The sequence below is a fragment of the Hemitrygon akajei genome, chromosome 14 (genome assembly GCF_048418815.1).
Source record: "Hemitrygon akajei chromosome 14, sHemAka1.3, whole genome shotgun sequence".
Classification (NCBI taxonomy): Eukaryota; Metazoa; Chordata; class Chondrichthyes; order Myliobatiformes; family Dasyatidae; genus Hemitrygon; species Hemitrygon akajei.
Genome location: NC_133137.1, coordinates 10,238,257 through 10,250,343, shown reverse-complemented (window position 1 = coordinate 10,250,343; position 12,087 = coordinate 10,238,257). Strand labels below are relative to the sequence as shown.

Genomic DNA, 12,087 nt, shown 5'->3' with positions numbered 1-12,087 from the left:
GAATCTTCTGCAAAAAAAAATCAACAAACTGCTTGTGCTGGAAATTGAAAAGAAAAGCAGAAAATGTTGGAAATGCTCCATGGCCCAGGTAGCATGTGTGAAAAGAGAAAAGGAATTAATATTTCGGGTTGAAGACTCTTAGGATGCTTGATTTCCTGGGTTTTAGAGCCATACAGCACAGGAACAGGCCTTCAGACCACAAGGTCTAAGCCAACCTTTTTGACCATCTGTTCTAATCTCATTTGCCAGCAGTAGGTCCACATCCCTCTATGTCTTACCTATCCAAACACATGCCTCCTAATTATATCTGATTCCACCTGGCAGTGAGTTCCAGGTTTCAACCACTCAGTGTAAAATATTTTCACCCCAGATTCCCTTCAAAACTCCTTCCTCTCACAAACCTATTCCTTTTTGGTTCTGATATCCCTACAATGGGGAAAGATTCTGACTATCAACTCTATCCATGCCTTTCATAATCTTATAAACTTCTATCAGGTCACCCCTCAGCCTTCTTCACTTCAGAAAAAACAAGTCCATCTTATCAATCTCACCCCATAACTAAAGTCTTTCAATCCAGAAAGTATCTGGGTGAATCTCCTCTGCTTTCTCTCCAGTACAATCATATCCTTCCTATAGTGTGCTAACTAGAACAGCAAGCATTACTCATGGCATGATGTAACCAATGTCTTGTAAATTTGGAACACCCCAACGTATTTTGAATGTCATAACTCAAGATGGCAAGTGTGTCATATTCTTTCTTCATTTCCCTCTGGACCTGTGTTGCAACTTTAAGAAACTATGGACTCCCTCAGTTCATCATATGTTATTCTGTTTACATTTTATGTCCTACACCTATATGACTTACCAAAATGCAGCATTATGCACTGGTCTGTATTAAATTCTATGTGTTAACACTCTAATGTTTCATACTGTCAAATATCCTGCTGTCGCCTCAGACAACCACCATTGCTATCCACAGTATCACCAATGTTCATGTCATCTGCAGACTTAATATTCGGATCTCCGACTTCACATTCATTTATATTACAAATGACAAGAGTTCTACCACCAATCCCTGCAACTCTCCACTGACCAGAAAGCATCCTTTTACTACTGTCCTCTGCCTCCCAACTCCCATTTTGGATCCAACTTGCCAGATTGACTTGGATCCCAAGTGCCTGAACCCCCTACCAGGCTGATCTTGTCAAATTCTGTCCTGAAGTCCATATGGAATATCGAACATAGAACATTACAGCACAGTACAGGCCCTTTAGCCCAAAATGTTTTGCCAATCTTTTAACCTATTCTAACCCTACACTCCTACATAGCCCTCCATTTTCCTATCATCTATGTGCCTATTTAAGAGTCTCTTAAATGTCCATAATGTAGGACGATATGTACAGACAACACCTATATAATTCCTTCCTTCGTCCTTCTTCTCATTTACCCAAAACAAAATTCAATGCTAATTACTGCATAACATGAAACTTTCAACAGAGTGGCACTGGGCTCCATTCCTACAATGGCAACCAAAGTGTGGTCCTTAAATCTCTGTTGTGTGGCAGGGATGTATGATCTTACAGCTAGGAGTAGTATCCCTGGGCGAAGGATGGCAATGCACTGGGAACCGCGTCAGAAAACCTTCATTGCCTCAAGGGGGCGCTCTGGCCGACTGCTGACGATCAATCAGCTGGGCCGGGTCACGTGCTGAGGGTCAATTGGTGAAAGGGCGGGGCTCATGTGCGTTGACTTGTATGTCTTGAACCAGTATTTTCCAGTGTAGCTCGTTTCAGGAGTGCAGCTAACCAGTGATTAAATTTGACTCTCTGTGTGTGTGTGTGTTTAAATTTAGAAGCCGTCTCACATAGAGTGGAGTGAAAAGGAGAAGATTTTAAAACCGAAACATAAAGTAGATCCACTGCTATCTGTACGCAGCCCAACAGCTGAATGTCTTCGTGTTGATGGACGAATATATTGAATGCAGCGCAGGTCAGTGAACACTGGGCGTTCCCGTCTCCAGAGAGCATGCACTGGATATTGCCTGGTTGCGTACTGAGTTATTCCAGAATTCTAGTAAAGTTTAAAGATACAAGCATTTTATATATAAGTTGCCGAGCTATACTATTATACTGTTATTAATTGGCTTGCGCTGTGGAAAACTTTAATAGCTGTAAATGTTCCATGTGGAACAGGGGCATAGTCCTAACTGTAATATGCTTGCGAAACAATCGGGAAAATGATACGCGAGCCCCTTTCGGAAGCCTTAAACTAGACAACGTCACGGTTCTTTCTTCTCGCCCCCCTCCTTAAAAGTTGAGCAGTACTTTAACGGTAGTGCTGTTTTAGCAGCTCAGGCTGAACTTTACTGGTCCCCTTTCTTATAATTGGCGTTTTGTTTAATTAACCGAACATTTAGATTAGGAAAAGTAAGCGAATTTCGTTGGTTAACTGCCAACGCTGTAACTGTTAATGAATAACAATTTTTATTCCACTGGTATTGCCAACAAATCCATTTACTTGCACCACAATTCATCACATATTGGAGACAGTATTTTTTCAATTAATGTCACTTGGTGGTGTTGGATTCAAGTGATATCTGGTGCCTGGATTATCTCTGTTCGCTTTAATGATTGTGTGAAGGTACCAGACCAATGTTACAGAAGAAAACAAACAATCGGATTTATTTTTTGAGTTCAAAGCGGTTACTAGTCCGGGTAAATTGCTTCACTATTGTCACATGTACTGAGCTACAATGACAAGCCTGTTGATTTACGTTACTGAAGTGTGGACAGAGTTCGTGGGAGGGGAAGGCTAGTTTCTGTGATGTGCTGAGCTGCGTCCGCAGTATTGGGCAGAGCAGTTGCCATTAAGGGCCGTCATGCATCCAGGTAAGATGCTTTCTGTGGTGTATCGATAAAGACCGGTGAGGGTCAAAGGAGTCGTCCCACATTTCATTAGCCTACTGAGGAGGCATACTGAGGTGATCTTTCTTGGCCGCGGCGTCTACGTGGTTGAACTTGGGCGGGTATTAGTGACATTTACTCCTTGGAACTTGAAGCTCTCCATACCCCTGATCTCAGTACCATTGATGTAAAAGGAGGATGTGAACTGCCCCACATCCCCATCCTTCCTGAGGTTAATGGCCAGTTCTTTTATTTTGTTGACATTTTGTTGTCATGACACCGGGTCACCAGGCTCACGATCTCCTTCCTGTACTCTGATTCATTGCTACTTGACATACTGCCCACTACCATCACTTCAGATGGAAACTGCTTGTAGATGGGGTTAGAGCAGAATCTGGCTGTGCAGTAATGAGTGTACAGTGATTTGGTTTATTATTGTCACATGTACCAAGGTGCAGTGAAGAGCTGATCTAGCAGTGTTCTTACAGATCGAAATGCTTTGAGATTGAACAAGTTAATGCACTAACAACACAGAATGAAGTGCAACAACTAGTGAGTAGAGTAAGGGACTTGAGGGTGAAGCTCCGTGAGGCACCAGTGTTGTGAATAATCGTGGTGGAAATGTTGTTGCCTATCCTTACTGACTGAGGTCTGTGGGTCAGGAAGCTAAAGGTCAAATTACAAAGGGAAGGGTTAAGGGTGTGTTATCAAAAGAAGAAATGATCTGGGTAATAATTTTGTCATCTTTCAATTTTTATATTTTAAGAACATAAGAAAGGTGGATCTGGAATTAGCCACTGTGTCTGTGACATTCAATATCTTGTCTGATCCACCTCAGGCTTCATGTCTTCTGTTCCAATTCCCCATAGCCCTCAATTCCCTGATACATCTACAAGATACATACTTCTTCTTTTGTGTATCAGCAAAGAAATTGCATCCCAACCCTCTGGGATAGAGAACACTGGAGATACACTATTTTCTTTTTTTTTTAAAACAAAATCTGGAGTGAGGTATGAACCCATAATTTTCTTGTCCTAGAGTCAATGCTATGTCTGAGCCACCATTGACACTGTTTTTGGCAGGTTAGTGTGGTTATTTTTGATAGGTCAGGGGATACATTTTGTAAGGACATAAGCTCCATAAAAGTGTTTTTATTTGGCCCTCATAGAGAGGGATTTGAGCATGGAGATCTCTTTAGTCCCCTTAGAGCAGAGCTTTCCCAGCCTGGGGTCCACAGCCAGATTGACAATAGGGCAATCCTTGCGTCTTTCTTATTTATCTGCCAGCTTTTGATAACCAACAATGGATGTTTTGAAACTAAAGTAGTTTTGCATCCCAGTGTATACTTTTTGATTTTTCTTTTAAGGAATATATGAATTTCTAAGTCAAAGTACATTTATTATCAAAGTATGTATAGTTTATACAAACTTGAGATTTGTCTTCTTACAGGCAGCTACAAAATAAAGAAACACAATAGAATCCATTTACAAAAAAAATGCACTTCTGGATTAGAGAGAAAGGAATGTCGATCTTGTAGTTTCCACTCAGAGAGCCATCAGCCCTGTTTTAATATAGAAATAATGTTTTGGAGAATGAAAGATTTGAATGCCACTTTGACAAGCGATTGATAAGGGATGTTTAATTTTGTGTTGGAATATTTTAACATTGATCACAAACAAATGTGACTCAACAAAATGTGATTTGATTTTAAACTTAATTCATTTGTATGAGAGCAGGAAGTGACTTGTGTTTCAATTCCCACTTGTAATGATTTAAGGGCTGTGGAAATTATTACAAGTGGGTATAATTATGTTGCTTACTACTCCCCAGTAGCTGTCTCCACCTGCGTCCTCCCCTTCCCTCTTCCATCCCCACCCCCAAACTCGATTAATCTACATTTTTTTTTATTTCTGCTCGTCCGCCAGCCACCTGCCTCTCGTCTTGCATCCATATCCCTCTCCATATTGGCCATTCCCACTCGCCACTCCATCCTGAAGCGGGAGTCCGAGCTGAAACGTTGACTATTCCACCCCCCACCCCCCAACCACACCCCTCACAGATGCTGCTCACTCTGCTGAGCTCCTCCAGCAGAATATTTGTTGCTTCATAAGGAAATGGTTTTTTTTTCCTTAAAAAAAATTAAGTTCTGTCAATTGAAATAATTGTTATAATTACATTATATTCAGTTTTTATGATGATGGATCCAGTTGAGTACCAAAGATGTAAAAGTGGGGAAGGACTTAATGAATATACAAATTCTGCATGAAAGGTTAGTGTGATGGCACTATTTGTGATGCATCAGTGTGCTTTTGTCTTACAGAAACTGGGTCGCTTTTGGTTGCAAAGCTTATACCCAAAAGATCACGTGGATTAGATATCAAACCTGGCTGTGAAACTTGGGGTGTGGCATTTTCACCTGATGGCTCGTACTTTGCATGGTCACAAGGGCACAATATTGTAAAATTGATTCCTTGGCCACCTGAAAGCTGTAAAATGTAAGTTTTCAAATTCATTCTTCAAAAAATCAAACGAAGTGTTTGTGATTGACTATTATTATTTGTATTCCTTCCAGAGCTTTGCTTTTATTTTGCTGTGATGCTTTCTTAACTAAGGTATGCAAAATTATTATGGGGAGTAATAATTAGTGGGAAGTTGGAGGATTGGGAAGCTTCTTAAAAACCAAGTTTCAGAGTGCCTACAGAAGAGAGAGGCTGAGCAGCCAGAGGTGGTGGTACACAATGACACAAGTAGAAAGGGGAAGAGGTACTGCACAGTGAGCCCAGGGAGTTAGGCAAAAAGCTGAAGAACAGAGCCTCCAAGGTAGTAATCTCTGGATTACTCCCAATGCCACATGCTAATCAGGGCAGGAATAGGATGGTGATAAAGATAAATGAGTGGTTGAGGAAGTGGTGCATAGGACAGGGTTTGATTTCTGAATCATTGGGATCTCTTCTGGGGAATATATGAGCAATACAAAAAGGATAGGTTACATCTGAAACAATACACAAAATGCGGAGGAACTCAGCAGGCCAGGCAGCATTTATGGAAAAGAGTAAGCAGTCACCAGGACTCAACTACCTTATTCTTTGGGCTACACCTGAACCCAAGGGGGACCAATATCCTACCGGCAGGTTTGCTAGAGCTGTTTAGGAGGGTCTAAATTAAGTTGGCAGCAGGATGGGAACCAGAGTGATAGGGCTAAGGATGGGGCTGTTGGTATACAAGTTGATGCAATGTGTCGTCAGACTGAGGACAGACAGGCAGATAGTATGGCAAAGTTGCATCAGTGGGATGAGGTGAAGTTTAACATGGGGGCAAAATTGAAAAGGTGTTGAATACAGAACTGAAGGTGCAGAAGTGAGTGTAGTTGCTATTACTAAGGACAAGGTTCCTGGGAAGCTGAAAAGTCTGAAGGCAGATAAGTCATCTGGATGACACCCCAGGATTCTGAAAGAGGTAGCTTAAAAGATTGTGGAGGCATTGGTAATGATCTTTCAAGAATATCTAGACTATGGAATTGTTCTTCAGGCTGGTAATTTTGCAGATGTCACTCCACTCTTTCAGAAGAGCAGGAGGCAGAAGAAAGGAAATTATAGGCCAGTCAGGCCATCTTCAGTGGTTGGGAAGATTATTAAGGATGAGTTCTCGTGGTACTTGGAGGTACATGTAGGCCAAAGTCAGCATGATTTACTAAAGAGGAAATCCTGCTTGACAAATCTTTTGAATTCATTTAGGAAATAACAAGCAGGATAGACGAAGGAGAGTCAGTGGATGATGATAAATCAGCCATGATGGAATGGCAGAGCAGAATCTGGGCTGTGACCTAATTCTGCTCCTACGTATGTCTTATGATATTGAAATCTCAATTGTTCTCCATGAGTCTACCACCTTTGACTTCGTTCAAACAGATTATTATAAGGACAGGAAATTTAATCTTGCACATATCAACCCACCAGTAAACAAGACAGGGAATAAAGATGGACAGAATGTAACTTGAAAAGGAAAACAGCCTGTACAGAGAAGGGGGAAGATTTGAGCTAGCTGTTCAGTACCATTTGTGTTTTCCCCTTAACAACATATAAATTGTATTTGAGAACAAAGTGTCTTTCCCAAAATAATTGTCGATGCATAGCTTGGCCATATAGTTGTAGAGCTGGAAGAACCTTTAGCAATGACTTAATAATTTAATATACTATAACCGTTAGCTCTTGTATCAAACAAAAATCACCTGATTATTAGAGAAATTATTTTTGTCTTGAGTTTGAAGGTTTGCTGACTTCTGTAACAGCAACAGTATGTATACACTCAGTGGCCAATTGATTAGGTCCACCTGGACACTTGCTTGTTAATGCAAATATCTAATCGGCCAATCTTGTGGCAGGAACTCAGTGTATAAGAGCATGCAGACATGGTGTAGAGGTTCTGTTGATGTTCAGACCAAACATCAAAATGAGAAAGAAATGTGATCTAGGTGACTTTGACCATGGAATGATTGCCAGAATCATTGAGTATCTTAGAAACTGCTGAGCTCCTGGGACTTTCACACTCAGGTCTCTAAAGTTTACAGAGAACGGTGAGAAAAACAAAGAAAAAACATCCAAAATGCCTTGCTAATGAGAGAGGCCAGAGGAGAATGGACAGACTGGTTCTGTCGTGGTTTCTCGTGCCCCACAAACGACCAGGAGACGCAGAAGATTCTTCAAGAAGGGTTGAACTTTAATTTGCAAATCAAAGCTGAGACAGTCAGTGAGCTAGTCGCTGATTGCCCACCGATCCTTGTACATAGCTTTTTTTATAGCAATCTCCTGGTTTAGTTGTATTAGCATATCCAATCGGTCTACAGTTGCGTATCACAAGTACATCCGCCACTATTGTTTCTTCCCATTGACTTAATCATGTTCTAATCTACATCTCTTAGCTACCACTCATTAACACACCATTATCTACATCACTTAGCTAGCCTCTCATTAACACTCCATTATCTTCTACATTCTTAAGATTTCATTCTCCTACTAAATTGGATACATGCATAGCAAATAGCAAGCTCAAAGCTGACTACATAGTTTTGGTTACACAGCAAGCAATGCAACTTTTATACTCCAATATATCCCCCCTTTGAAGGGTCTCACACAGAGAAAGAAGACTGAGTCCGCGCACAAAAGCCCCAATAAACTCAAGCACTTATTCCCAAATCTCGGGTTAAACTATAATTTTCTGCGCCAAGACCTCAAAGTATTCTCTCCCTGTTACCCTGGGCAGCTGAGCCAAAAACCTGTCCCTTTCTACCTGAGACAGGGAAAAAGACTCAGAAGCCCTTACAATCTACTCCCACACTGTCGTTTTGCTCCTGTTCATCCTGCAGGTGTTGTAGGCTGAAACGATACATTTTTGGTGTTTCTTTCTCCACTAAGCTTGCTTCAGTAATTGCCACGAGCATTGGAAATTGTTTGGTTGCAGCACGCACTACAAGAGACTTGAGACAAGGAAGAAAACAGCACAGCACAAGCGCACAGCTCAACAATACAATACAATACTGACAGTTATTGCCATTTTAGTCAACCATGCTCCCCATCCTCCGAGTCTACTTTCTAACCAGTCAAATAACTGATGTCCGAACCCTGCATTCTGTTTAACTTCCTTTCTTAGATTTTTCAACTTATACATTGCCTTAGTAACAGATCCTTCTGGACTAGTGTTATTTGGTATAAAAGTACAGCACTTCTCTCCAAACATCACACAAACTGCGAGGAAGCGTGATATAACATACACCAATATGGGCACATTGGTGCGTTTCTCATACAGCTTTGATAGCAGGGATCTGTTACAACACACAGCTTCAGGAAGCAAGCCTTAATCAAACCGTCGTTCACATTGCTCCCTGTGCTCTCTTCGCCACCGCGTGCAGGTGGAGAAGTTATAAGGCATGGGAACTACATGCTGAGTGGGGCTTTCCCTTGAGCACAGGTAACAATTCTGTCTCTTCTTCATTCCTGCCGTGTAAGTTGCCCATTGATACCACTGATTAGTACGTGTCTGTAACCATGGCGAGGAGGTAAGTGTTGTGCTCCTCTTACTACTTTTCTGTAGGTTCTGTGGGGACTTACCAGTCCCATTCCATATCTGCCACACTAATGGTTTCCAAGTCTGCACTGGAGTATGTGGGTGCTTTGTCCCCAGGGGCACGACTGGTCGTTCCCAGCTCATCCCCATTATCTGAAGAAGCCCTACTATCCACCACCACATCCTGAGGGTCTTCAGGCCCGTCCTCAGAATCAAAAATTTCCCTTACTAATTGATCAAACTCCTGAGGTGCAGTGTCAGCTTCTTGTTCCTCCGGGCTGTCTCCTGCTAACTGCTCTTCCGCATCACTTACCTCGGACACCTCACCTGATTGCCCTTGCGGGACTGCCCTCGTGCAATGGTTCAGATGGTACCAGGTGGAGCGTCCTTCTACCTGAACTGCGGTGGGTGATGCTTTGGTCACCATAAAGGGTCCTTCCCTTCTTGGCTCGTTCCACTTTCTCCTAAAAACTCGCACGTAAACCTGGTCTCCTGGTTTGATCGGTCCTTCCCCTTGTAAGGTCTCTGGCTCTTTCTGTTTTTCCTGTGCATAAATAGACCTATGTATCATAGTTAGCTGCTGCATGTATTGTTTCAATTCTATTTCCAATTGTTCCAAACTAGGTCCTTTATACAGCCCTCTCCACTGGGTCACTGGCATGGGCCTCCCAGTGAGCATCTTATGCGGTGTCAGGCATGTCATTCGATTAGTTTGCATGCGGTAACTCATCAATGCTAACGGTAAAGCATCGACCCAATTAAGCTTAGTGTCTGCACAAATTTTGTTCAGTTTGGCTTTCAGGGTTCCATTAATTTTCTCTACCATGCCCTGCGACTGAGGGTGGTATACACATCCAAATCTTTGCTTTATCCTCCGCTTGTAGTACCAATTTGACCGCTTTCTGGATAAAAGCTGAACCATTGTTTGAGCTAACTTCTGTAGGTATTCTAAACCTTGGGATCACTTCATTTGTCAGAAATTTTACCACTGTCTTTGCCCCTTGATCTCTTGAAGGTACCGCCTCCGCCCATCTGCTAAATCGATCAATTACTACCAGCATGTATCTTTTCCCTCTCACTGTCTTTATCATGTCTACGTAATCGATCACTAGATGTTTAAATGGTCCTTCAGGTACAGGAATGTGACCTATTGGGGTTGTAATTCCCTTCCGAACATTATTCTGTGCGCATACCTTGCACTGTGACAAGACAAAGTCCACTGAAGCCTGTAAATAAGGTGACCAAAAACCATCCTTCTTTATTTTCCTTATCACTTCCCCCCCCGCACAATGGTCAATCCCATGCGCTTCTGAAATCAGAATCGTCAGTAGAGGGGTGGGCGCTACCAACAAACCGTCTTCCATGCTCCACAAGCCTTCCGGGTTCTGCTTGGCCCCCCTTCATCTCCACATTGTCTGTTCTGCCAAAGTTGCCTTACCTTGTATTTCAATTAGGTCCTCTACCACAGGTTCTGGAGTTAGGCTTACCCTGGGGGGCAATGACAGCTGATGTACACCCAGACGCTTTTCTGGCTGCCTCATCCGCAGCTTGATTTCCCTTTGTTATTACATCATTTCCCTTTTTATGTGCCTGGCATTTTACTATAGCCAATGCTTTAGGTTTCATTATGGCTTTTATTAAGTCTAGAATTTGCTGACAATGTTGTATGGGATCTCCACTGCTTTTTTTAAAACCTCTGTTTCCACACTGCCCCGAACACATGGCATACTCCATGAGCATATGCCGAATCAGTATAGATGTCTACTTTCTCACCTTCCATCATTTCACACGCAGCTGTCAGGGCTTTGATTTCCGCTAGTTGGGCAGAACACGGTTGGGGACAGGACTCCATCCTAATAATCTTATAGCTCGACTGATCCTGCTGCACTACTGAGAACCCTGCATGATTTCTAACACAATCCCTATAACAAGAGACATCTACGAACAGAACCTTTTTATCTGCATCCTCTAGTGGTTCTGACCGTAAATCTGCTCTCAATTTGGCAAATGCCATCATCTTCCCTACACAATCATGGGGTTTTCCTTCATAGCCCAAAGGGACAAAATCGGCTATATTACTGGTAGTGCATCTCTGTATAGTTATGTCAGGAAATGTCAATAGCATCTGATACGCTGCTATCCTGGCTGGCGTCAGCACAAATTTCCCTCTTTCCAGCAACTCTGTTACTTTGTGGTATGGGTACAGAGTCACAGGATAGCCCAGGGTTACAGATGATGCCTTTTCATATGCATAGTACAGTGCCGCCAATCCCTGATAACAGGGTGGGTACCCCTGAGCCACCTCATCTAGTCTCGTACTGTAGTATGCTATTGGCTGCTTTGCTTTTCCTGTGCCTGTCTCTTGTGTTAGAACCGCTGTGACATAACCCTCCTGTCGGTTGGATACATACAAATGAAAAACCTTCTCGTAGTCAGGCAAAGCTAATGCTGGTGCTGACTGCAATTCCTGCTTAATAGTATTGAAAGCTATCTCCGCCTCTCCATTCCACTGTAAGCCGTTCTTCAAATTTGTATGTCCTGCTTCTTTCATTATCTTTCTCAAAGGTGCCACAATCTCAGCATATTCTCCTATCCAATCTGAGCTGTACCCTGCCATTCCCAAAAACGTCATCATCTGCCCTACAGGTTGGGGTTTTGGGGCCTTAGTTATTGCCTCAATCTGGTCTGGTGCTATCGCCTTCACTCCTTTGGATATTACCCTGCCTAAGTATTCCACTTGCTGCGTGCAAAATTGCAGTTTCTTTTTGGATACTTTATGTCCTCCGTGCGCCAGCTTCTCTAACAGAGTTATAGTGTCCTGCTCACACTGTTCCTTACTGTGGGAGCAAATCAACAGGTCATCCACATACTGTAACAATGTACTTTCCAATGGTATGCCCTCTAGGTCTGCCTTCAACACCTGATTAAAAACATGTGGTGAATGTTTAAACCCTTGCGGCATTCTGGTATAGGTATACTGAGCACCTCTGTAAGTAAATGCAAACAGATACTGACACTGGTCGGCCAGAGGAATGCTGAAGAAAGCCGAACACAAATCAATCACTGAAAAGTAACTTGCTTCTGGTGGAACATTAGTCAAAAGCGTGTGTGGGTTGGGGACTAC

General features: G+C 42.5%; 1 protein-coding gene across 2 annotated transcripts in view; it reads left to right on the top strand.

Annotated features, from left to right (window-relative positions):
* Positions 1-1,723: 1,723 nt before the first annotated feature.
* wsb2 (WD repeat and SOCS box containing 2) overlaps positions 1,724-12,087 on the top strand; it is a 37,052-nt gene continuing 26,688 nt past the window's right edge. The window contains exons 1-3 of one of the 2 annotated variants that reach the window (XM_073065462.1): positions 1,724-1,740; positions 1,853-1,989; positions 5,224-5,398. In XM_073065462.1, the coding sequence (XP_072921563.1) occupies positions 1,962-1,989; positions 5,224-5,398 (203 nt within the window). In that variant the 5' untranslated portion in view covers positions 1,724-1,740; positions 1,853-1,961. Of the gene's footprint in view, positions 1,753-1,852; positions 1,990-5,223; positions 5,399-12,087 lie in introns of both variants that reach the window. The other variant, XM_073065464.1, reaches the window with a different exon arrangement.